This window comes from Cyprinus carpio, chromosome B14 (assembly GCF_018340385.1).
Source record: "Cyprinus carpio isolate SPL01 chromosome B14, ASM1834038v1, whole genome shotgun sequence".
NCBI classification, from domain to species: Eukaryota; Metazoa; Chordata; class Actinopteri; order Cypriniformes; family Cyprinidae; genus Cyprinus; species Cyprinus carpio.
Window position 1 is genome coordinate 10,630,073 of NC_056610.1, and position 27,822 is coordinate 10,657,894.

Consider the following 27,822-nt stretch of genomic DNA (forward strand, 5'->3'; position numbering starts at 1 on the left):
AAGAATGCTATGATGTCACACCAGTAGTGTGCTCAAATACAAAAGCAGCTGAGAAAAAGACACACATACACACACGCACGCACACTGCTGCCTGTTTCACTAACACAACTCCACAGCACACTTCTCCAGCTTCTGAATGTGAGTACTAGTTCACTCTTCTCTCTCTCAGCACACTTCATCAGCACTTAGCAGTGTCTTTGTCCTCATCTTTACAGCTTTTCATTCTCTCTTTCTCTCGATCTCTCTGTATCCTCTCTCTCTCATGTGCTGAACAACTGAGACTGTTTTGGTTAGAGTTACAGCTCCTGATCTATCCAACGGCTGCCTTGTCTGCTGCTTTGTTTCTTATAGCTGCTCTTTTGCCAACTTCCAGAGTCTTTTGTGTTGTGAGTCTTTGTGTAAACGTCTCTATTGTCCATCCTTAACATACCCAAATTCAAAGTCTTCTCTAAAGTGTATCATCACAGTTTTAGCATGCTATTTCAGCTACATTTGAACTAGTTTTATGCTCAGGTTGTTAGTTTTCATTGGATAAACTCAGTTATTGTGTTTGTTCCTTTTTTTAACTCTAATTAAAAACCACAGATGTTTATGAATTGATTGCTTCTTTGTTTGTTTTGAATGGCTTTGTTAGTTGTTTGGTAAAGAAACATGTCTGACCTGGTGCATGATTGGTTTTGACTAGAAAGGCTCTTTGTTTGAGAAATGGTAGTGGAGTAGGATTAATTTTCTGGTGGAGAGAAATAAGAAAAACAGAGAGTTAGGAACTGAAATGCTATAATCTGTGTAAACAGCAACAGGGATGGAGCTACTGAATGAGAAACAACTAAATAAATTGAATGGGGGAGAGAAATATAGATGCTCATTTAGCCAAAGTCAACAGAGAGAGGAAAAATCACACACAGAGCTCTGGAATAAAACAGACTGCTATTGTCAACACAACTAAACCAGCAGTCTGGATCAAACCATAAAACATCAAAACTTACAGCTGCTCAGAGCAACGTTTGTCCACAGGAGAGACAATAACAATGAGAATCACTGTAATATAACAACTGCTTCTTCTAGACAGCAATGAGAGTGTGATTATCTCAAGTGTGTCTCCTTAAAAGCTTCAGATAAGATCTCAACAGTATCTCAAACTGTACTTCTTACTTGAATCAGTGTTCAAAAGCCTCTCCTAGGGTTCAGTTCAACTACTGAAATGTCATCTGAGGGAAAAAAGGGATTTTTTCGCTTCATGCATTCATTTTATACCTGAATGGGTTCACAGCTCAATTATGATGTTCATAAACAGACATTCTATCACAACACTCATTGACTTCTGCTTGTCCTATGAAATGGTAAATATATAAAAATGACTCAGTGGGACAAGTTTTTACACGTATACTGTATATGCACCTAAAGATCCAAAACTATTAAGTTAATGGGGCAGTACATTACAATTCCATTATGCAATAAAAATTACTTATATGATCTTTTTTGGAGAATGTGAATGGGGGGGCAAATGTTTAAAGACAAATGTTTAGGTGGTGTAACTTTAGAGAAAATGAGACAAAGTATCATTAAAAGGCAAACATTCTTGAAAAAATAAGTGCCTTTTATTATTTACAAAAAAAATAATAATAATATAAACTCTGAATCAGTTTTTTTTTAAAAAGTAAAATGCTATTAACATTTGTGAAAACCGAACAATTATTTAAAGCGTATTACGTATTTAATCTTTTTTATGAATAGGCACATGTCATGTTTTTTCACATGTACTGTATATGATAAATATAAAATGACTGTTAAATCCAAGAAACCAACAAAATAAATAAAAAAATAATAAATTCAAAATTTCAAAAAACAAAAAAAAAAAACCCTCTTCCCAATATGCTTCAGAAAGTGTGTGTGTGTGTGTGTGTGTGTTAGATATTCCACAAAAAAAAATCTCAAAAACATCTAAGAGCTTCATTAAGCCTTCTGAAAGAACAATAAAACTGCTCTGCGCTCTTCAGAAAGAGGAAATTGGAGTGGGAAGGTTTTGTTGTTTTATGAGTGAAATCAGGATTAATTAATGCAGAGATATAAAGGAGCCGCCCATAAAGAGGGGCTGCACAAAAACGGCAACAGATGCTTAAATGGTTCTTTCTTTCTTTTTCCCTCCTCCCATTTCTCTCTCTTTCAGACTGGAATCACATGGCCAGAGTGTGGGACAGGAACGAACTCAACAGCAGGATCTAAAATGCCAATCTCTGGAAGATAGAGGAAGCTTTTGTTTGAGGAAAGGACGATAACAATTCCAAAAAAGGAGTTGGACTCTTCAGAGAGATTTTTTTAACACCACAACAATTAAAAAAAATACTACAACACACAAACAGACTCAACATGCTGCAGCAAATCCTAGCTGACATGTACATCGACCCTGATGTACTAGAGGCCTTGAATGAGGAACAGAAGAAGATCCTGTTCTTCAAAATGAGAGAGGAACAAGTCAGGCGCTGGAAGGAGCGGGAAGAGAAGGAGGGCAAGGAAGGAATCAAAAAAGAAAAGCGCTGGCAAAAGAAAGGTATGAACTCACACCCTTTCTAAAAATACAGCCACGTCTGTCATTCTGTTAGCATCAACAGGAGACAAAAACTATTTACAGAACAGTCAAATGCTTTTGTGTCTCTGACACGCCACTGTGTTTTTGCACATTCTTAAATGTGGGACATCATTATTGAACCTCACAGGCCCATTCGGTATAAACTGAATACAGATGACGCATTTCAGTAGTTCACCCAATGGAGAAGCTTGTGAATAGTGATTGTAGTGAGCCGCGCAGTGAATACAGTCAGCTACATTCACACAGCAGCAGTGCTAAATATAATTCAGTTCTGTTAGAAGAGAGAAAAATTGTGTTCACACACTTCAGCCATTAAAGAGCATGAAAATCATTTAATATAATCTAAATAACTACAAGTTTCAAAGGACACTTTTTTTTTTTTTTTTTAGATATTTGTATTTTTGTTCTAAATAATACCAATAATAACTTCCCAATCTTCCTGTTTCAATTACATCTGCATTTTAGTTTTTCCATTTTATTACTGATGTGGGTACATTTAGATTTTTCAATATTTTGTATAATAGTCTATGTAAAGTGTTTTTTCTACTGGAAAAAAACATTTATTTTTTTATATAGAAAAAAATTACCATCTAGTTTCCTTGAGGCTCTGTCAATAATATTGAAATTTTAATTTCAGTTAATATAGAGACTAATTTACATAAATGGAGTTGAAGAGAATGACAACGATTTACACTTACAAATTTTGGGGTCAGTATAACCCCAGTATACATTTTTCTTTTCTCTTATGCTCACAGAGGCTTCATTGATTTAATTTTAAAAAATACAGTAAAAACAGTAATAATATTGTGAAATAATGCAGAATTTTCAGCATCATTACTCCAGTCTTCAAAGTCACAAATCATTCTAATATGCTGATTTCCTGCTCAAGAAACTTTTTTTTTTTTTTGTGGAAATGTGATACTTTAAGATTATATAATGAAAAGAAAGTCCAACAGAGCAGTGTTTATTTGATGTAACATTGTAACATTATAAATGCCTTTATTGTCACTGAATATCGATGTCTTTCAAAAACTAAATCTTACCGACCACAAATTTTAAACTGTAGTGTAATTTACATACCTTTAGTTCCATTTCAACCCATTTAGAGCCTGATTAATTAAATTCACCCCTTGCTGTGTGAACGTAGCCAATCAGAGAATGATTCGCTTTTACTGAATGTCTGTGCAGATCCTTTTACACAGTTCTAGCAAACTATATGAACGCAGCGTGTTACAAGGAACTCAAAATAAATCTTTTAACACGCCCTCACTGATGTAACAAGAAAATCAATACCTGTGCGAAATGTTCTAACGTCATTTCAAGGTGAGCACATATTTTTGAGGCCAAAGGAAATGAAGTGACCTGAAAGTGTGAAAGAGTCACATAACAATACTGCAGTGACATGCTACAGCTCCAAGGGCGAAACCAGAGTCATATTCCAGCTTTTCAACACTGACCTTGCAACACCACCCAATACTCACATGCAAATCACCTTGCAGTAGATTACTGTTTATCTCCATAGCATCAGCATTTGTAAGGAATTGAGCCTTGTTTGAAATCTAACCCCTGTAATGCGTAGGGTCCCTGCTGCTGTAAATTCCTCTAAACACTTCAGGGCTTTCTTACACTAATGCCTGAGGATGTGCTTTGCCAGAAATTCGGGCATGGAATGTTCTCAGGAAGCACAACATGCAAAAACAAAACAACCATAAAAGAGCCATTTTTGGTTGCCCAAAGAACCTTTCAGTGAACAGTCCTTAAAAGAAATTTTGTACACTAAATGTTCCTTAGTGTAAACAGCATTTTAAACATTTAAAACATTTTGTTTTGCCTTGATTTTAAAGTTTCTTCCTGGAAGCATCAATGCCTTTATTTTTAAATGAAAATTCTGAAAACTTATTCACCCTTAGGCCTTCCAAGATGTAGATGAGTTAGTTTCTTCATCAGAACAGATTTGGAGAAATTTAGCATTACATCCCTTGCTCTGCAGTGAATGGGTGCCGTCAGAATGAGAGTTCAAACAGCTGATAAAAACATCACCATAATCCACAAATAATTAACACGACTCCAGTCCATCAATTAAAATATTTGAAGTGAAAAGCTGTATGTTTTCATCATTAAGATGTTTTTAACTTTAATTATTGCTTCCGGTTACAACAACAGTCCTCTATCCATAATATTGCTTTCTCCAGTGAAAAAGCATATCTCATTTAAATCAGAAGAAAAATATGCACAGACCAGGCAGTGTTTACAACTGAAAACAGTCCAAAATGGTTGTAAACATATCTGTGAATTTTGATGGGAAAAGATGGATGGACTTTTTCTACTGAAGAAAGCATTATTATGAATTATTAACTATTTTGGCCAGTAGCAATGGATAAAAGTCAAAATGCCTTAATGATGGATTTGTTTCTTACAAACACAGCTTTTCTCTTCACAAGTAATCACTCTTAAATGATGGACTGGAGTCGCATGGATTATTTATGGATTATTGTGATGTTTTTATCAACTGAAATTCTGACTAAGCAAGTGATGCAATGCAAAATTTCTTCAAATCTGTTCCAATGAAGAAACAAACTCATCTTGGATAGCCTAAAGGTGAGTACATTTTGGGTGAACTATTCCTTCAAAAATGAAAGCTCTTTAAAAATATAGAAAAAAAAAAAAAAAAATATATATATATATATATCTATATATATATATATTATATATATATATTATATATATATATATATATATATATATATATATATATATATATATAAAAAACTCTATCATGTGGTTTGCAAATGACAGTATGAGGAAAAAACTGAGAACAAGAGTTGTGTAACAGAGCATAAATATATGTTCCCTGGCTGGGAAAAAACATTCAGTTCATGTGATGATGACGATGGAATCCAACCGAACAGGAATTTATGTTTACAACAGCATTTGCTTAAGGACAGTGTTCCAATCATTAGTGCTGGTATTCTCCCCGGGCTTCTGTTTCTCATCAAAGTGTCGTCACATGAGCCACATGTAACACAGGGACTTTGTGAAGTATGTTTAGCTGTTGCACAAATGGGCACAAAAGAGAGCTGCTGTGTCAGTCATGCAGTTTGACTCTTATTCATTTACTTCAGTTTGACACGAACGTAGTCAAATCTCTTTTGATTTTTCTCTCCACGGACACACAACTGACAGGGTTCACAGCTCATATCAATGGCAGCATTGTGAAACGCAGCTGTCCGTCTTTCTCTCGCTCAGCACTTTGTGGCCGGTTTCAGTCGCCTCAGCTGATACTGTGTGTCAGCTCTGCGTCAGGGGAAGTCCAGATAAATACTGTTGAAGTTTCTGTTGGCAGTTCTTTTTGTACACAGACAAACAAAACTATGAGCTATCGCTGGAACTTTGTACCCGAGACTCTTTTGCTGCCCACTGAAGAGAAAAATCACCAATGAGAACTTTGTAATATGTCACTTGTTTCTCTTTGACAGCAATCAGATTAAATGGATAGCAAATGGAGACTTCGAGGTGTGGTCAGACTAGACATAAGCCTGGGGAATTACTATAGACACCTAATATGCGTCAATGAAAATGAGCAACAGGATGTGATGTCACACTCACTGTCTTCGTAGCATGACCCATCCTATTTTTCCCGGATGCATCCTCTAAAGGTGCAAATCATTTAGTAGCACACATTAGTACAGCAAATCCTCAGCCAAAGGAATGAGTCTGGGAGCTAAACCGACTAAATTAAACACTTTACAATAAGTCCTGGTAACATTTGTTAAGGTATTATGAACTAACAATGAACAAAATTTTTGACATTTAACAAGTTGGATAAATATCTGCATTTATGATTTCAAATGCATTATCTAATGTAAATAACATAGGCTAACGTTCATCTTTTTCTTTTTAAAGCACAACACTGTATCCCTAGTTTTTGATACATAATGGATTATATTTAAAATATCAACATTTACAATCTACACTACTGACAAATTAAAGCATGCAGCTTGTCTTAAACTCGTTTACATACTTTAAAGTCAAAGATCTCAACATAACACAAGGCCTTCCACAACATCCTCCTGATTTCCTGCTCATTATTACCTGTGCCTGGCTTGTTAGAGTGAGTGTGAGTGTATAAGACCTGCATTTGTTTGTGTCTTTGCTCAGTCTTACAGTTCTTCTGTCTAGGCAAATTTTGGTGAATGAATGTTCTCTTGGGACCCATGCTTGGATTATTTAGAAAGACTTTCACCCAGATCTTTTTGACCTGCATATTTGGGAACTATTCTTTGTTTTTGGACATTTTGCCTCACTGTGGATCTGTACCTTCCTCAAGCCAGCTTTTGATGCTTGATTTGTTATGCTTATTCAAGAAGGACTTTAAGACCATTTGTTTTCCTCATCCTGCTCCATAGCATAAAGTGGTTAGCGCTCATATCTTCCAACAACACAATCTGCGTTCAAGTCCTAGTCGTTACACTACCTGATATACTTGAATTATTTTGTAGAGCTTGGCATATAAAAAATGTATGTTCGTGAAATGCATCCAAATTCTCATGGATTACAAGATTTTATTAATTTGTACGACTGTTTCAGATGTAGAAATCACACTTCTATAATAAGGCTTCCTTACACATCCAGGTTTTTCAAGACTGGTTCTTCAAGAGAAAACAGATTTTTAAGAATACTAATAGAAGTTTGCTGAGGCTTGTTCTCTTAATGTATCTCAACAATCATCTCATTTGTACTTATTTTAAAGAGCTTAAATGCATAGTTCACCCAAAAATGTAAATTCTGGGTTGGAACAACATAAGGGCGAGTAAACGATGCCAGAAATTTCATTTTGGGTGAACTGTACCTTTAAGGAGAAACAAGGAGCTACTTCCAAGCTATAAAAGTCTCCAATGGGATGGTATGAACACAGATTTTTGAGGGCTTGTTGTCTTTTGTTTGTTGTTTTATTACATGAAAGGAGGGAGAAGCTCAACCATTGATAAGCTGTGTTACTATATAAGGTGCAGCTGGCCGGATTCAGCCCTGGGCTGCTCAAGTGGGGTCATAACGCTTTAAGAAACACTCTTTAAAAAACACATTCATCACCATGCAGTTATATCACCTTTCAAACACACACCATGTCTTAAGCAGCACATGTGGGTGAACCATGTGTCCTTGGCAACAAGCACTACACAAACACACAGATCTAACCATAAGCGTGAAAAAATACCTCATAAAGACGTGTGCCAGTTTTATATTATGTAACTTTTGTAGTTTCAGCAACATACTGAACATTTCTGAGATTTCTAACAGAAACCCTAAATTCATTCCTGACTGGAAATGAAGCCATTTGATCTGCCTCGCTCTTAGTCGTAGCGTGGCTTCTGTCGACCTGGAGAACCGGTTCTTTACGTAACCTTTTCTGCTGGAACTGAGGGGTGTTAGGTTTTCCCTTACGTGCAAGCAAAAGAAAAAACAGATCAACCCCTGCTGGAACAAACGGTTTCACGTTGGGAAATTCTTAACATTTTTCCCCATAATTCCCACATGGCATTATGATGTACTTTTAGATTATTTAGCTGAGGTGAACTGCAATCCCCTACAATCCGCACAAGGATCCTCTTTGTCGCCTCTTACGTAAGCCCCACATATCAGTTGATCACACTTCATTTCATGCCTTCAAATATTTGGTGTAATCTGAGAAGGTTAAATCACACTGAAATAATGATGAGGGTGACTGGGAAGGATTCACAGGTTTTGTGGGCCAGTGCAAGTGTCTGTAAGGTGATAATACAAACCTGATGAACGCTGGCATTGACATCTAGACTGGATGACATTTACACACTTCTAAACCAGAACAGGCGACCTACAGTATAAGATCAATTTCACTCAATGTCACAGCGCCATCTGTCTGTGAAAAGGACACATTAAAGAGCGTAATATTGGAAATCAAGGATTCAGATTTGGCTGGTTAACTTCTCAAAGAGGTCTGTAACCAAAAAAATATGCGGCAGAATACAATTTTAAAAGGCTGTCATTAGCAAATTATGCTTTATGCCAAACTGCCAAACCTCAACCCCTTGGGTTGAGTAAAGAAGATTTAAATAACAAGAAATTACAGACTATTAAACTACAAAAATACCCATTATCTTGGTTCAGAATGCAAGTAAAAGGGCTAATCATAAGCTGTTGCATCTGTTGTGCCTCTTTGTCTTTGTAACTTAATTGTTTCTGTGTTGCTCATTTATTTATTGTTTCTCAGATATTGATTTTCTTGGCATGTTTATTGTTTTGTCCTCAGGCCCTTGTAAAAGTGTGAGCTGGTTGCTGGGCAGTGATGGTGATGTGCATGTGTGTATTATCGGAGAATCAGATGAGCTCAGATCTCCAAAACTCATCCTGTCCGAGCTGAGAAACAAGACAGCGGCCAACCCTAATACTATCAACAGGTACAACACCCTCAATAATAAAAATGCATGGTAACAATATAGTATAGGGACCAATTCTCACTATTAACTAGCTGCTTATCAGCATGCCTATTATTAACATATTTGCTGTTTTATTAGTGCTTATAATATAAAGCACATATTCTGCATGATCATATTCTTCATCCTTGATCCTACCCAATACCTAAATTTAATACCTAACTATTAAGTTATTAAGTTTATATATTTAGTTTAAATATTAAGTTTATCGAGGCAAAAGTTGTAGTGAATTGTATTGTTAAGAATTGTACCTTAAAATAAAGTGTGACCAAAAAAACTATGGAAGGGATTATTGTTGCTACACATTATGGACATATAATATTGATTTAAGTTTATATGTTTTTAAAATGGACATATTTGATTGCTCAAAAGTGACAAAGTGACATTTGTAAAGTTTATATTCATCACTACTTCAAAAAAAAAAAAACAGCAATAAATTATATTTCAAATACCTTAAAACAGACAAATGTTATTTTAATTTGTAATAATATTCATACTATTACGGTTTTCTTTATTTTGAACAAATAAATGCAGCTTTGGTGAGCATAAAAGACTTTTAAAAACCTACAAAAAATTACCAACCCTAAACTTTTGTGCATACTTGAACATCTAGTTGCCTTTGGTCATTGCGCTAAAATATCGGAATAGTGCAATAGACTTGGAATTAAATATTCCAGACAGTCATATAATAAATCTCAATAACAGCAGGAAAATACATACTAACTTACAGCAGAAAGATCCACTCACACTATACCTCAAATACAAACAATATTGGAATTAATAGCAATCTAACTATTCTCAAACCACAGAGCTTAATGCATTTTTCTTTGTTCACAGAACAAAAGCAGAACCTGTAAAGAGCAGCCTGACCAAACCCAGCAAAGCACAACAAACCAGCCCTGAACCAGGGATCCAGCTACTGCTCAAGGTGTGTGGGGTACTAAATAATATCTTAATCAAATTAAGAAAGATCTATTAAAAGAAAGAAAGAAAGAAAGAAAGAAAGAAAGAAAGAAGGTTAGTTGGGACAGTTATAGCACTTCTTCTTATGGTTCTGCTTCAGAGATGAGAAGTTGCAACCTGGCACAGTTCCAAACTATCATACAAAAATGTCATTAAAAAATAATAAAAATAACTAAAATGGCCATGAAGGCACATAGGCCCAAGAAAAAGATGAAATTGTTACATTTAATTTTACATTAATTAATTTAGCAGATGTTTTTAACTAAAGCAAATTACAAATGAGGAATACAATACACAATTCATCAAGGAGGCATAGGCTGAATAGTAAGAACTTTGTGAATGATATTTGCCTTTTACCTTTGGTGGGTTTTATTTATTATTATTTTTTCAGGATAAGGCAGTCACATAACTTCTGCATGTTGATATATAATATGACTCACTTCTATGAATTTACAGTACATAAAGATTGTGTGACCAAATCAGAACAAAGCGTTTAAATTAAAAAAAAAAAAAAGGTTGCACAATTTTGGGTCACTAAGCATGAGATGAGATTCATAGGGTTGGAGGATAAAGAATATCATTAGCTTGGTATAAAAACAGATCTCAATGGAAAGTCCACTATGATAGAACGTGTGAGTGAGTGTGCACGTGTTTAAATGAGTGTGCTTTTGTGTGATCTGACATATGAATGTGCATATGTGTGAGAAGACGCACATTTATAAGTGTGTAACTTTAATAATAAGAGCAGCAATAATAATAAGACGATGGGTGTGTGTAGTTGGACAGGCCAGGCTCCCCTGAGCAGATGGTTTAGAGCCTGGGCAGAGAATTAAACGGTATCAGATGGCATCAGTGCCACGTTGCCAGAGGGAATACACACACACACACACACACACTCTTCCATCTCTCGTTGTGTCTCTGAATTTGTCAACTCCGATTTTATAAGTGTTTACATCTGAGTTTAATTCAATCTGCCACAGAAACCAGAGGAGCTGAGTGATTCTATGACAGTCTCAGATGAGTCCAAGCAGGACAGCGGTTCTGATCAGTCAGCTGACGACACCAGAGGCCAAACAGATGACTCAGATTCGGGCAGCGCGGAGGAGGACACGAGCCTTTACAGATCACATATGAGCAACACAGAGTCAACAGTAGCAGACAGACTCAGAGAGATTCAACTGCACAGAGCGATGAAAGAGCATCTGTCAATCAACAACAAGACACACCCACTGGACACGCCCACACCAGACAAAGGTAAGAGCACAGAAGTAGAATCTGAATTAATCCCAGGTATTCTTTCAACAATATACTACAGAAACTGTTTAAACATGTCTAAAAATTTTCACATTTCAACAATCTACCAACAAACAACATTTAAAAAACAAAAAAAATAAAAAAAAAAAATAAACACACACTCACAAAATATTATATTCATATTTCTATATACAATTATATAAATATTATAATATTACTTAACATTACTTACTATTATATTGTAAGAAAGGTAAGATAACAGTAGTATATGAAATAAGGTATCTGAAATAAGCTATTCTTTCAACAATATATTATAAAACATCACAGAACAACAAGAAAAAGAAAAAAACAATATTATCAACATTTATCTTATAAATATAAGTTATTGTATTTATATTAAAATATTCTTGTTATCTAAATATTAAATACATAAATCTTATAATACTGTTTAATATTACTTCATAATATATTGCTTAATAATATATTTATAACTAGATATATAAATATTAAGCATATGATATTATAACTATAACAACTATTAAACATTTGCCCTACATAATTGACAAATTGTCCAATATAATAGACAAATATCAGATAATCAATGAACATTAAAAACAATTTATAAATAATTATATATATATATTTATTTAATTTTGATTAAAACATGTTTCCTAATAATATAAAAGTAACAGATAAAAGTTTTCTCATATATAATATATTATACTTTATATTATGTATAATATATTATGTAGTTTAAAATGTGGTTTATAAAAACCTGTCAATTAGAAAGGGACGGTCACGTTGTTGTCAATGTAAATAGACAGCAAGCGCCATCTAGTGGACTAATGTCATTAGCACAGGCAACACGCAGCGCGTAAGGCCTGCGAGCGCCTCCTACAGGACACACCAGTCACAGCAACACTTTCCTTTGTTTACCGGCTGCGGCTAATATTTTTAAAAACAAGGAACTTTGCGCTGCTCTTTGCGTACTAAAACGCTGCACTGTCTTCAGACCTTCACATCAACTACAACCAAACTTCTCTGGAAACAGAAAACAAATACGAGCTCAGAGGATTCAAACATATTAACGCACCTGTACCTGACTGTCAGCTTGGGATGGCAGATGATGCTCAGGTGCTGTTTGTGTCGTCACCTCACATAATATTGCACATACACGTTAGTTTATTGAATGCTGAAGTGGATAAATTATGATTTACGTGTGGGTCATCGTGTGTGAGTCAGTGTGCGCGTGACTCCATCTGTGTGTGGACACACGCGCGCGCTGGAGCGGGAATTTGCGCTGATCCCACGTTTCCATGGCGACAGCATAACGCAGTCAGGGGTCACGGCTGCAGGGAACGGCCAGAGAAACATCAACAGGAACCGCGGCTCAACTCCCGAGAGAGAAAGAGAGAGGGACGTGACAAAACTAGATTGCTCCCATTATAATCAACACAGCTGTCTAGTAGGAGTCAGATGAACGATCTGGTTCTGTCACATGGTACTGCTTGCGTCACTAAGTTGTCGACGTAATATAATTTTTCTTTATTGTTGAAGCGATCTCCAGCAACAAATCGACCGAAAGTCATTTATTTAAAATAAGAGCAGGAGATATATCAGCAACAGCAACCGTTTACACTATGCATCTGCAACGACAAAACACCGGCAGTTATTTATGTTCAACATGCGACAGCAATGATTTATATATATATATATATATATATATATATATATATATATATATATATATATATATATATTTAATTTTATATAATAAAACTCAGATTTTATTTAATATTTCCTGTTTAGCCCTTCATAAATCTATATATGTTATTTATTCATGCGTGCAAAAGCTTTTTGCTTTTTGAATGGGTTATTATTATTATTATTATTATTAATTAATTGCCTAAAATTTCACAAAAATTTGACAGTCAGTTTATATTACATTTTATAAAGACAGAATAGTGTTTTATTAAAAAAACTGAACTTAAACCTTTAAGTGTCAGTGTCCCAAAAATGTGTTTGTGGGCATTGTATTGTCAGTGTTTATTGCTGATGACTTTGCCACGTTGCACCTGGTTGGACATTTTCAGTCATTATAATGGGAACGATCCTGCCATTGCTTGCAACTTGGATATAGAGATTGCGTCACATGAATACAAGGGAAAAACTGCAAGTAGAGGGCACAGTAAAGACCCCTGCATCAGTGCGGAAAGAAAGAAGTGATGGCAGAGAGTCGTCTCACAGGAAAAGTGTGAAGGGGGCGGAACTCCAGGCTTAGACCCCTCAGGGAGAGTCTAAAAATACAGTTCTCCCCTGGCCTCTCTTCTGAGTCTCACTCTCCATAGCATCTGTCTCGTTTCTACCCCCCATTCCCCCTTTTACCTCAGTCACCCCTTCACCTATTCCCTGACCACCTGTCTCACCCCGTTTAACACATTCAAATTGAGTCATCACTCCTGTAGCCTTTACCCTCTACCTTACTCTCCTGTTATTTGTACTCTCTTCGTCCTTTACTTTCTTCCTTTCACTTTTTCCTCTTCTGCCTGCTGTCGCTCTCCTTACTTCTCCCTCTTGTGACCTCTAGACCTGCCTTGAGTGGGTGGAAAGGAGGATCGAGAGAGAGAGAGAGAGAGAGAGAGAGACAGCTGTGGATGTATTATAATCCCCGGCGGGCTTGTGTCAGGGGTCTAACAGCTTTTTAAAGTCAGCAGTGATTTACAGACAGTCAAAGTCTCGTAATCACGAATTTCTGCTTGATTATTTCCTTAGTCTTGACCTCTCGTGAGGTCATCGTTGCTCTAAACCAAAACCCAGTGAGCTGACTACATAAGCAGAATTTTAAGGCATCGTAGGCACGCTCCAGGCACGAAGGCTATTCCATATGGTATGCAGCATTATTATGGCAGCATCTAATGTATTTTTCACAAAGAAGGAAATTCCATTTTAAAGATTTGTGACAAGCTCAATGGAAAAAAATTAAAATCCAAAATGGCATTAATTAATGAATAAAAAATAAGAAAAAAATATATATACATACATACATACATACATATATATAAATTTAATATATAAAAATATTTATTTATATATATATTTTAAAACATTTAAATGTATGTAAATTATTTAATACAATTATTTAAAAATATATATAATTACATTTTAAAGTGTTTACAATACATTTTTTACAATATAATTTCTAAATGTAAATGAATATTTATACAAAAAATTTAAAACTAACAAAAATAAATAAATACAAAACATAACTAATAAATTAACTATTAATTTTATTATTAAATAATTTAATAAATAAATATATAAAAAAAAAAAATTATAAATTTATCCATTTATTAAATAAAATAATATTTAAAAAAATCATATATAGAAAAGAGAAAAAACCTTATACATAAAAAAAATTGTAAATATAAAAATTGTGTACGTGTGTGTGTATATATATATAAAACATTGTATGCTGCCAATAGACAGCAAAACAACTCACTAGGTTTTTTCCCATGTCTAATCTAACAGTCTTTCTTCTTCTCTTTCTCTCTAAAGGAGTGATGAAAGATAAGGATAGCGGTCTGACGTACGGCAGTCGTGTGGCTCAGCTCAGGAAGAACTTCAACACCAGTAATGCTCCGTGTGTCAAACCACCGATCCCCTGCAAGCCCGCTCACCTACTGGCCTCCCCCTCTGTCAGATAAAAACAACACTGCCACACTGCACACCTGAAAAACATCCTAGTGTATCCAAAAACCTGCAAAACGAACTAAAAACATAGAAGGGCTTGCGCATACCTGAGCATGTGAGCAGATCCAGGTGTGGACACAGCTGGAGACGGACGTTGTACCGAAATCAAACACTTCTTATGACCCAGCTCGAGCCATCACTCTTCAGTTTTCACACTGTTTACAGAGAAATGTGGTCTCCAGAGGACTCAAAGATTTGTTGTACTGCCTTATATAGTTTATTTTTTTTTTGTTTTTTATATAAACGTTGTTTCCTTAAGGGGAGAATGACCAAAGTTATTGTTTAATGTTTTTATAGATAATGGCTCATCTTTTTTGTCTGGTTGTAAATAACGGTGTCATATTGTGTTAAATAAAAAAAAAACTTGTTTTAACCGGTTGTGTGAGCTGAATGCTAATGTAACTAGGAATGCTGTTCCAGGCCCTTCAATGTCTAGATAGATAGATGGTTAGGTGGAATGGATGGATGGATGGACGAATAGATGTAAAATATATTTCCATATTATCACCACATGTTTGGTCACTCAGCGGCATCTGGTTCATGATGGAGACAGTCCATCATTCCAGACTGTGTAACAGCAGCTGGGATAGTTATCATCTGTGTGTCCGACCGGTCGAGACAGATGGCAGCGCCGGGCCGTCATGCTGACCCTCTCGTCTCAAATGAGCTCATGCAGCTGAGTTACTGACCTCACCCTTATCTCCCTCCATTCTGCACTTCCTCTGAAGGATCGGGGTGGAAAAAAAGAGACATGGAGGTGCATGGAAATAGAGGGAGCATAGATACAGAGGAAAAGATATGGAAAGAAGGACATAGGGAGATGGTGGGAAGGTATTCATGATCTGAAGGGGATGGGTCACGCAATCTCATAAAATTTTTTGTTGATTTGCAGGTGATTTTTCTTTAAGATGGAATTAAAGTAACACCAGTACTGACTGAATCCTTCTGTTGAAACTGTGGCCTCATGGTTAGCATAGATGCTTAAGTGGTAGTCAATGGGCAGTTTATATATATTGTTCAATTTATCCTCTTAAGACCCAAGAAAATAATTTTAGGAAAAAGTTAGTTTTTTCCATGTCTTTACATTGTTTAGAGCATTAAAAATAATGTAAAAAAAAGAAGATATTTCATTCACAAGTTATGCTATGTCCTCGGTAGATTTAAAAAAAAATAAAAAGACATGAATGAACATGCATAGGCAAAAACAATAGATTTTTTTTAAAATCACCAATACATTTTTAGGTTTCAAGATTTTTTTTTTTTTTTTTTTTTTTACCAAACTTTGTATAAAGATGATTCTCAACTATGTTATAACAGAATTATTCAATATACCATTTTTATTTCTGCAAAATATGTGTAAAAGGCCATAAACAGGTTTTCTCATTATATACAATGTATCTATAAACTAAATCTAATTAGCATATTAATGTGTTTTTGGGGCAACATGTAATGAAAAAATAAGTGTAATAATGGGAGTAATAATTGACAATATATTTTATAGAATATTGAAATATAATTTCTTTCCGTATTCATTTGTTATGTCTCCCAAAATGCATGATAAACATGCTTTTAGTCCCGGTGTCCTCATATGAGATATGTGTCATGTATGAAATCATATGAGGACATGTATGAAATCAAGATGCTGATCCTGTTTCGTAAGTGTCTAAGTCACTATTTTGATTTGAAAACAAGGAGAGGGAGGGGACGCAGTGGGCCATTTTCCTGAATATCAAAAATTTGTATACACACACACACACACAATTTTATAAAATTCTCATTACATGTATATACAGTAGTAAGTAATGTATATGACCGTAACCATATTCAATTAGTATGATAGCAATTCCGATATCAAAAATTTGTATACACACACACATCAACATGATTCAAATTTGACTCTTGATTTGAATTTGACTTTTTAATGTTTGTCTTCCAATTCAACACAATTCTACATTCTTTTCAGATAAAACTATAAACATGTTTGTTTATAATGTTATTTTATATGAAGGCTCATTTTGAGCAACAAAAAATAAAATTACATCGACTTTTTACAAAGACATTTTAAGTAGTTTTTTAAAAATATATATTTTAAATGCATTGGCATTCTTTTGAACTTTCTATTCATCAAAAAAAAAAAAAAAAAAAAAAAAAAAAATCCTGAAAAAAGTATTATTTTAATGGCTGCTGAAAATCCAGCTTTTCCATCAATAAATTACATTTAAAAATATATTCAAATACAAAAAAAAGTTTCTTAAAATTGCACCCTTGGTGAGCATAAATAACTTCTTCCAAAAAACATTTTTAGAAATCTTACTGACACTAAACTATATAGGATATATTAATACATGGGGCTGTTCTACTGGGACTGTTCTACTGATGAACGTTCTAAGGTATGCAGTTATTATCAGGGAAATGCACAGCTAAAGTAATTCCAGGCAAGACTTTCAAAGGTCCTTACAGCCTACAACAGCAAAAGAGACAAAACCCACAATGACACCAATAAATATATTAAACAACAAATAAATATATTAAACAATAGGATAAAAATGAAAAGCACCTGTGTCCTGCTCTTTCCCACTCAAACACAGTACAGCACACATAAGTGTTGTCAGCACTGCTCTGATGATTTTATCTGTAAAACAACTTCAAAACTGCATGCTATTTCTCACTAATAAAGTAATAACTGCACTGTTCTTGAAGCAGATTAACTTATAGTTTTGCTATTACTTCGCTCTTAGACCCTGTTTGCGAACACTGCTGAAAGACTCCTTAATGTCTTTCTCTGTCACTCTCTAAAAATAACTGCATGGCTCAAGCATGGGCGGAACTTAATTATTGAAAGATTTGACTAAATATTTGTTAATTAATAATGTTTTCAACTCAGAAGTAAATATGCACATAATGTAGGTATTTTAATATATTTTAAATTGTTATTTTGTAAATAAATTAATAGATAAAACTTAATTGCTTCCCCAATCTCATTTGTGTAAGAAGCTGTTGCATGACGAATCTGCATTTTGGCGGATAAAAGGCTATTTTTTTTTTACAACATACAACAACTGCAGAGGAATCTGCAGAGGAAAATGCAGATGCTTGACGTCTCCAGACCCGGGCAATTTCATAAAGGTGATCCGCAGGACGCTCCTTTGTAGCAGTTCAGTGTTTTACATTTATTTCTGGAAAAGGACCATTTACATACAAATGTAATTTAATGCACACAGAACAGAACCTAGAAATAGATTTCAGAATATAAACTGCTTAAATGGCCATTTTCAGTAAGATTTAACATTACCAATGTGCCTGCTCCTGTGCATTTAACTTGAATCATGTCCAACAGATATCTGTTTAAAAACAGTGTCATTCACTTATTGATTTGCTTAAAGTCTACTTTGCTATTCGGTTGACAAACATGTTTATAGTGCATTCTATTTGACGTGTTTATTGCTAGTGCAGCAAAAACAGCACAGCCAGAGATTATCTTACTATAGGGAGATGAGAGGGTCTGTATTACTTACTGAAAGTGTGACGGCTAACTTGGATCACGTGTACCTTAATAACCAATCACATTACAGCCTTGATGTCATTGAATTTCAGTCAGAGTTGTACGGCACTCAGTCGCCGTTTACGAATACCATAGGAATAAATCAAAGCCTCTAGAAGTCAAGCATGCAACTTTTATCCAAAAAAGCGTAACGGTTAATGCTAACAGAAAGGAGACCAGAGGCAGATTTTTTAATAGATGTCTTGTGTTTTACACTGTTTACACTAAAAAAAAAAATGTTGTTTTAAAAGAGAAATCTCTGACTTTTTGTGAAAGGTGGGATTCAGCTTACGGCACAAATTCTGGGATTCAGGTTCCACTGCCAAAGTGGAAGCTTTAGCATTAGCCGTTATGCTTTTTTGGCTAAAGGTTACAGGCTTGCCTTCTAGGCCCTGTCCCAAATGGCACCCTAAACCCTCGGGGTCTTCTTCTGAGTCCGCACTTTCATGACGTAATGCTTCTTTGACTGTCAGGTAGAAGTCTGCTGCGGAACTCGCCCCAGTGTGGGTTTGGCAGAAGTGTGTATCGAGGGCACACAGTGGTCACAAAGGAGGCACTCGTGAGCACCCTTCAGAATGCTTAAATGACAAATGGGACACCCTACGGTCTCATGGACTTTATGGACATGCGCATGTGGTGGTCATTTTAAGTACGTAAGACTGCAAGTGCACATAAAGTGTTCCAGCTGGGACAGGGCCTAGTGGCTTTGGCGCAGCCTTTACAATTTACGTGTAATGTATCTGGTTGCCATGACAACCTCAGGGCTTGTGTAAATTTGTACATTTACTACAGAAATGCTAAAATGTATTTAAAAGTTTCCCCCAGCCCCTGCACCCCCAAGCTCATATGTCAAGCTACGTCTATGGGCTCAAGCCTCTATGTTGTTAATTATTTTTGGAATTAACAATGGATGAATGGGATGAGATGTGCAAGAATTTAGTCCTACACACAAAAGCATTTTAAGGGGGAGAAATGACAAATGACAAATGTCTTGAAATAAAAAAAATAAACAAACTCTCCATCTAAAATAACTACAGTATAAGTGGAATAATTGACTCTGGTCCTTTGAATGAGCCTATAATGCACACCCGACACTTCGTTTTGTGGCTGCATCACCACCTCTGGTGTGCATTATTTTCTAATTATACCCTACAACTCGTCCTAAATTATTCCTTGCGTATCCTACAATATAATATAATATAATATAATATTTATTATTTTATGCTACTTATTTACTTATTTATTTGACTGACGTCACCTCGGCCGAGGAGTTAAGTCATCCACATCGACTGCAAACACGCATTAAGGTCTAAAACGCCCACTTTTCATGATTCAGTCAATTCCTAATGGGCAAAATCACTTATGATTCGAATATTCCGCATGCAGTCAAGTAAAACGGGTTATAAATGTGATCTTGTGGGTTGCATGACTAACTTCCTTCTAATTTAGCCCGCACAAACATCACTCAAAAATAGTGGCCAGGTAATATGGGATGACATTAGATTTAGTGCCGATTCTCTCAATGATCTGATGCAACGAACCGGTCTGGATGTGTGTTTTCAGAGCTCAAGTAATGATGGCTACCTACCGTAGAAATACCTCTGATGTGCGGATGGCGAGAGAACGGATTAATATTTCATAAACAGTATCATTGCTGTACGCGAGGCTCTGCAGAGTTTTGGGGAAGCTGCTCTGTAACTCCAGTCGATACTTTATGTCTGTCGTCTCTGTAGTGACCAAACCGGTGTAGAATTTTTACATGAGAGGAGAATTGATATTCCCCCCTCTCTCTCTTTCTCCCTGCTTCCCTCTATCTCGCTCTCTCTTCTAAGCTTCTACAAAGACCACGACTGTTTTGCCGTTACACTCAGATGCTCAGAAGAAGCTTCCTGGAGGAAGAGGAAGGTGGGGGGTTCTCTGAGCGCGAGGAGGACAGGGGTACTCAGGCATCGTAAACCTTTTAAACGTGCGCGCGCACACACGCACACACAATTCCCTGCTGCAGTGGGATTCTCTGAAGGGAGATAAAAAAGACTCTGTTGTGCGCGGGAAGAGAGAGAAGCCCATTACCACCTCCACCACTGTCACCCAGAGAGAAAAAAGCGAGAGAGAGAGGGAGAGAAAAAAAAGTGTTGTGGCGGTCTAGCGGTGTAGGCTGAACCTCGGCTCCAGTGACCCCTGGCGAGAGAGCGCGCTGTGTGTGTGTGTGTGTGTGTGTGTGTATCCCTGCAACATGTGACAGGGCTACACACACACGCAGCCTCACCCCCTCAGGCAAGAGCGGAACGGTCTGCAGCGAAAGCCCCAGTGTGTGTGTGTGTGTGTGTGTGTGTGTGTGTCCGAATCCGTTCGGGGAAAACAATCCCTTCTGTGTGTGAGTGTGAGTGTGAGTGTGTCTCTATACGTGAAGCTGCGTGTGCGTGTCCGTGCGTGCGTGTCTTGCAGTGAACGGTCTACTGCGTTTTTTCCTCCATGATTAATCAGAGCGAGGGCAGGAGGCCGAGGGCCGAAGGGACTGCGACAGCTCCAACGCGCTTAACCCTTTACTGCCCACTCACACACGGAATGGAGATCCACACTAAACACGACCTGTAATATCACAAACACTGAAACGATCGCGAGCTAATTAGCTGGGACTATTGTGGTTGAAGCATAAACACCATTAGTGATTAGGTTAATAGGGCACAACAGGGTTTTACAATTTGGATTTTTAACAATTGTTCAACAAACAGTTCTATGCTATGAATTAACCAGTCAGTTCTGAATTGAAGTGACATTACAAATTTCGATCACTACAAACTTTGCATAAATAAATAACTAAACAACAAACTGTTTGACATACTAATATATGTTATATGCAAAAACACTAAGCCTACTAAATGACAAAAAATAAATAAATAAATAAATTATTTTTTTGAAATGCTTTCTAGTAATGTAGATAAGTTGAAAACCTTTATTAGTGTATACAAGTCTACTGTTCAAAACTTTGGTTTTGGTGGGCTTTTTTTAAAATGCTTTTGAAAGAAGTTTTTTATATGCTTGTCAAGGCTGCAATTATTTGGTCAAAAATACAGCAATATTGCAGCATGTCACATGATCATTCTAACATGCTGATTTGCTGTTCAAGAAACATTTCTTATTAATGTTATTAATGTGGAAAACAGTTGTGCTGCTTAATAATTTTTTTGTGGAAACCTTGATAGATTTTATTCAGGATTCTTTGATGAATAGAAAAGAACAGTATATTTATTTTAAAACAAATCTTTTGAAACATTATAAATGGTTTAACTGTCAATGTTGATCAATTTAATGCCTCACTGCTGAATAAAGGTTTACATATCTTAAAAAATAAAAACACCCCCTAACTTTTGCACGTTAGTGTACATCTGCTCCTGAGTCTCTGGTGAGTGGAAAACCGAACCTGACAACACCAGCAATGCAGCACAAACCCAGAAATCCCCTACAGAGATGAGAAAGACCATTTCAAACACAAATATCACATGTCTATCATGCTGAAAACCAATCACGGGCCCACAAAGGCACGCAATGAAAATGTACAGGTGGAAACTGGGGTGCAGGGCTGACAATCAGACATAATCCCGCCTTTTTAATTTAACTTCAAAATTGGGATGTTGTGTCTTTTAGTTTACATCTTATGGGTTTAAAGGCCACTTTTTTACGTATACTGTACCAGGCAGTACCAGTAAGATGTTTTCTTTTAGAATTCATACTTTTATTCAGCAAAGATGCATAAATTGATCAAAAGTAATGTTTATATCTCAAATATATTCTGTTTTTTTTTTTTGAAGTTTATATTTATATAAAAAAAAATGATGAAGAATGTATCACTATTTCCTAAAAAATATTTTTTTTATGATTTTTTTTTCAGCTGAATTTTTGTAGGCTGTTTATATTTCCTAACATTTTTAAAGCATTTTCAGCATACTGCTGCATATGGCTTTGTTCATGCAGCACATTTTGCTCTTGAGATATAATCTATAACATTTTGCTCTATTTGACTAGACAGGGTAGGACAAATGGAGACTTGTGTCCTTTAACATGATATATTTTTATTTTAAATTCTCAAAATTATACCGCAAAAAAACTGTATGTGGGCTATTATGCAGTTTTTTTTAATTAATTTTTAAAAAAACATTAAAATATTTTTAAAAATGAGTTTTGAAAATATCAGGTGGTCACTTTGGTTATATAGGCCCTAAAGCAATTTTCACTCTGTGTGTGAAAGTGTGTGTGAACACCACCGGTTTTCTCTCTCCTAACAGAACTAAAGTATATTCAGCACTGCTGCTGTGTGAATGTAGCTGTACTCACTGCACTGCTCACTACAATCACTATTCAATAGCTTCTCCATTGGGGTCAATTCAACTAGAAACACGTCATCAGAGCTTAATGCACTCAATTTATACTGTATAGGTTCACAATTCAATTATGATGTCACAAACAGAAGAATATGTAATTATTAACAAACACTGTGACCATTAAGTTTGTATATATATATATATATATATATATATATATATATATATATATATATATATATATATATATATATATAATTATTTATTATTATTATTATTTTGTCCTGCTATACAAGTATGTCCAGAACCAACTTCCTGTTTTGGATAGGAAATACAACAAATTAACCAGGAAGAAAACGATGGGGTCTTTAAGAGTGAATCATGTGACTGAAGCTGTAATCTGTAACACTACAGACCAAATTTGTGTTTTTTTTTTTTAATTTGCAGGAAGTTAATTACAAAAAAGTATGTAGCATTATAGCTTTACAGAGTAAGTGTTAAATGCCCCTCACATCTTGCTCAATAACTTCAAGACAAAGGACATCGATAGATGAGCTTTCATTGTTCAGCCAGACACATACTTGGGCAGCATAAACAAATATTATATTGCATTATAAGTATTTAATCAGTAACCATATATATCATAATATAAGTTATTTTTGCTGGAAATTCAACCCAAAAATGATTTATATTTTATTATAAATAAAACAAATATTTTTGCAATATATATTTTATTCTGCAATAACCCACTAAGTTAAATTAAATACTTTACAAATTAATGGTGCTATATTATTTGACAATATTCATTATTTAATAGGAACTTGATGAATGCAAACCGAAACATAAAATTAATAAGTCTGGCATCAGAACAAAACAGAAATGAGATAAATGCATTGAGTTAAAAATTAATACAGTATTTTTTTTAATTTAATTATCATATGCATTGAATTATAAAATAATAAACAATAAACATTTGTGACTGCTATTTATATTTGTATTTTGAGTTTTTTATATATATTTTCTGTTTTCATTTTAATTTGTTACATTTTTAGTAATTTTGTTTGTTTGTTTTGTTAGTTTTTTGGTCATTTTTATTAGTTATTGTTTTTTAAAATAGTTCAATTAATTTTTATTTAGTTTTAGTTTTAGTTATTCTTGTACATCATGATAAACAAAATAAAAATGAGAAATGCTGCCTTGGCAACTAGCTAAAATAAAACAAATTACATTTTTTAAATATTTAATTTCAGTCAGTGTTTATTTCAAATAACAAACATTGTTTTATGGTTTTAGTTTTAGTGTTAGCTAACTATAAAAACCCTGGTTTGGTTCTTTCTTAATACTGCAAATTATTTTTCTGCATTTCACCTATTTGTTGTCATTTCCACAAATGCTGTTTACACATGACCTCTAAACAGGCAAGTGCAGTTAAATCTACAGAAAGGCTATGAAAGTGCCTATTGTCGCAATTATTTCACAAATACACACACTCAAACAGCATCATCATGAGTCATTCCGTAAGACTCCCATCAACTACGACTACATCTGCTGCTGCACACACAATCGGCGGCCTTGTCGAGAAGCACTCTTTGTTCCTCATTACGCCGCGGTTGTTTTGATGGGAATATCCTGTCACGAAGGGAAGGATGTCCACTTTAGAGAAAGAGAGGACGACGCTGGGCAGACGCTGAGGAAATGAAATACAAGAGACACCTACGTGCAAGCGAATGGATAAAGAGAGTGAGAAGGGGAGAGGAGAGGAACCGTACCACCAGCAGGCCCCTACAGATCTGCCAAACCGCTAGAAGAAAAACCCTGTTTTATTTATAGTTCGCCGTATCCATGGAAACCCGAGAGGTCACTGCAAGCTAGACCTGTATTTCACCCTTGCTCAGGGGAGTAGGATTTCACGGAGAGGCGCTTAGATGTGCGTGTGTGTGTGTGCGCGCGCGCGTGTGTTTGCGCACAACGCGGAACCGTGACTGATGGTGGTCACGCAGTCCCTAGAGCAGACAGCCAGGCCCGGTGCATGCTGGGATGTGTGCACAGGAGGCAAGAGAAGCACAGGCAGAAACTGCGTCTTTCTCGGCGTTGTACATCAGAGCGGGTTTTGTTCGTCCAAACACGTTTTCGCTCTGTGGGAGAGTGCCCGAGTATCAAATCTCACGGCATTAGTCAGGGTTGAGCATGTTTCAATGTGATACATGCAAAATCTCACCAGCAAACGTTTAATTGCCTTGCAAATATTTTGATCCTTAATTAATTCTGTCATTTTACAGAATTACAATTATTGCAGTTTAGCTCTCTGTGATGGAACTGTTTATAACTATTTCTCATAGTTAGGGGTGAGATTTGAACAAATCAATGCCAAGTAGGCTATTACGTTTCGGTGCGGAAATCGTCCTGCACAGTTGGCGCTAAAGTGTTCAGATGTATTTATTTATTTATTGTGAATGATAAAACAGGTGAAGAAATTTCATAGATGCCCATTAAAAGGAGCCATATGTAGAGTAAATGTCTTTCTATTTTTCAATCTTGAAAAAAGCTACTGAAAATTTCCCACAGATATTAGCCAGGAAGGAAGAAGTAGCACACATTGAAATAATAGCAGGGCATTGTGTCACAAATGGGGCAAAAAAAGGTAAACATAATGTTTGATGAAAACTGTTTTTAAAAGATTTTCAGTAGAGAACAAACATGTAGAATGTAAAATATAAAAATGTAAAAGGTAAGGGTTTAGGGCATTCGTCAAGTGCATACAATTATAATATATAATATTTTAAGAAAATGACGCATTCTACATATTCTTAGAGTAAAACACATTGCCACTTTATAAATGTAACAGTATGTGTCACATTCCACCAGTACTGGCCAGAAAATAAGTCTGAAGGTCATTGAACACGTTGACCCAATAGTGGGGCATGTTGTCACAATGTAAACTTGCTGTTCATTGACAATAAAATACTGAATTTATGTATAAATGAAACTGAGGTTACATTTTATTTTAAGGTGTCCTTGTTACACGTTATGCACTTACTATTAAAATAGCATTTAATTATGCATAATTACATGCAAGTAACCCTAATCCTAACCCTAACCATATAGTAAGTACATGTAGTTAATTAATATTACTCAGCACTTAAATGTATTATTACACTGTAACAAAGACACCTTAAAATAAAGTGTAACCAAAACTGATTTTAGAAGATTTTTTCCCCCTGAAATAATCTAAACTAAAACCTAATGTATTTGTCTAATACAAATGTATTTGTATTTTTTCATTTTAATGTATTACAGATTTTTTGAGCAAAAAATGAAATAGTAAAAGTTTGTGCTAAAACAGCAAAAATAAATAAATAAATAAATAAATAAGTTGCATAAAAAAGGTTTGACCAATTAAACAAACGTATAATAGTCTAAGATTTAAAAAGTACATTAAATTTTATAGATTTTTTTGATAGTTTTAGTGTATTATAACTATCTTTTGAGTAAACGTTTAACAGTAAAATTTGGGATTAATTAATAAATATTATTAATAGCCTAAAGCAAAAGATGTTTCTACAAAAATCTGTATTTATTTAACTTCTTTGCAGCATATGCAGAAAAAAAGCAAAAATAAAATAAAATAAATAAATAATAAAATTTTGATTTGATTTAATGGTTTATTTAAAAGGGGACAGTGTAATTTCATAAAACACATGAACAAACATGGTTAAAAAAGCCAGAATTAGCCAAAAGACTATTTTTCATCTGTAGTCCCCTGGCCAAGATGTAAAAAAAGCATTAATTGTGGTCATTAATTAATATTATAAAATTAGAATATAAAACACGTGACAACTTTATAAACTTCCACTTGTAAATGTGACAACATGCCCTGAACTTAAAATTAGGGGGGAAAATGCTCAGGAGAGGTATGTTTTTGCTTTTTTTTGCTGATGGACAATAAAACAGTGAAGAAATCAGCTGTATGTAATTATAAGAATATCTCAAAGAGTTACGGGTGGGATTTTTGGATCTAGGTTAGTAAGTAACCTTTCAGCCACCTAGCAACCGCATAGCAACAGTCTGGATAGCACCCACAACACTTCAGCACCGCAGCAGCAACTTTTGCACTTTCTGTAGAAAAGTGTAAAAATATAGTATTTAATCAGTAAAAGTAAAAACAAACTGTTTAAGTTTTAGTCCCTGCATTGCATCAGCTCTAAGTTTACATCGATGAAAAACAATTTCCCTAACAAGGACACAACTGCCTTACAAATGCCGTCTACCTGAGAATCATTAAAATAACTACCACATTTTCTGGACAAAAACCCCACAGTTAAGCGATCATTATTTAGGTTGCAAATCTGAAGGCCGGTTGTGAAAATGAAGACTAAAAGCCTTGAAAACGCTGAAGTAAAACAAATGCATAAATTAGGAAAAGGCTACCCAACAATACCCAACTGTTGGATGTCCCAGTGGGTGCTGTTGTTCAATTATCAAGCAGATCAAACAACTGAGTTGCCATCTTAAAAAAAAAAAAAAAAAAAAAAAGACGTCCCTGTGCGAACAAGAACGGCACATGTGAGAGAAACCGCAGAGGAGCCAACGATCACTTTGAAGGAGCTACAGAGTTCAGCAGCTGAGAACAGAGTGAAGGTGCACCAGTCAAGCATATCAAACGCTCTGACACTAGCCTGTATGGGAGGGTGGCACAAAAGAAGCCATTACTCAAAAGAACCATGTGAATACATGTCCGGAGTTTGCCAAAAAGCTTAATAGTGGCCCGGTTGCAATGTGGGAAATGATTCTGTAGTCAGATGAGAACAAGATATAGAGCATTTTAGTGAAAATTCAAAGCAATTTATGTGGTGTAAATCTAACCTCACCACACAAAAAAGCACCATGCCGAGAGTGAAATATAGTGGGAGTTGCATCATATTGTACGGCTGCATTTTA

General features: G+C 35.3%; 1 protein-coding gene across 1 annotated transcript; it reads left to right on the forward strand.

Annotated features, from left to right (window-relative positions):
* LOC109059662 (SH2 domain-containing protein 4A-like) lies at positions 1–15,015 on the forward strand. Its single transcript, XM_042738032.1, has 6 exons — positions 1–138; positions 2,168–2,548; positions 8,874–9,021; positions 9,895–9,985; positions 11,001–11,274; positions 14,830–15,015. Exons 2-6 carry the CDS (start codon positions 2,368–2,370, stop codon positions 14,976–14,978), a joined length of 843 nt encoding a protein of 280 aa, XP_042593966.1. The 5' UTR covers positions 1–138; positions 2,168–2,367; the 3' UTR covers positions 14,979–15,015.
* Positions 15,016–27,822: the final 12,807 nt, after the last annotated feature.

Excerpts from the sequence above, each read along its gene's own strand:
- LOC109059662 (XM_042738032.1), top strand. The coding sequence starts at position 2,368 with ATGCTGCAGCAAATCCTAGCTGACATGTACATCGACCCTGATGTACTA. Across the intron at positions 9,986-11,000 it reads GGATCCAGCTACTGCTCAAG|AAACCAGAGGAGCTGAGTGA; the intron begins GTGTGTGGGGTA and ends AATCTGCCACAG. Across the intron at positions 11,275-14,829 it reads CACGCCCACACCAGACAAAG|GAGTGATGAAAGATAAGGAT; the intron begins GTAAGAGCACAG and ends TTCTCTCTAAAG.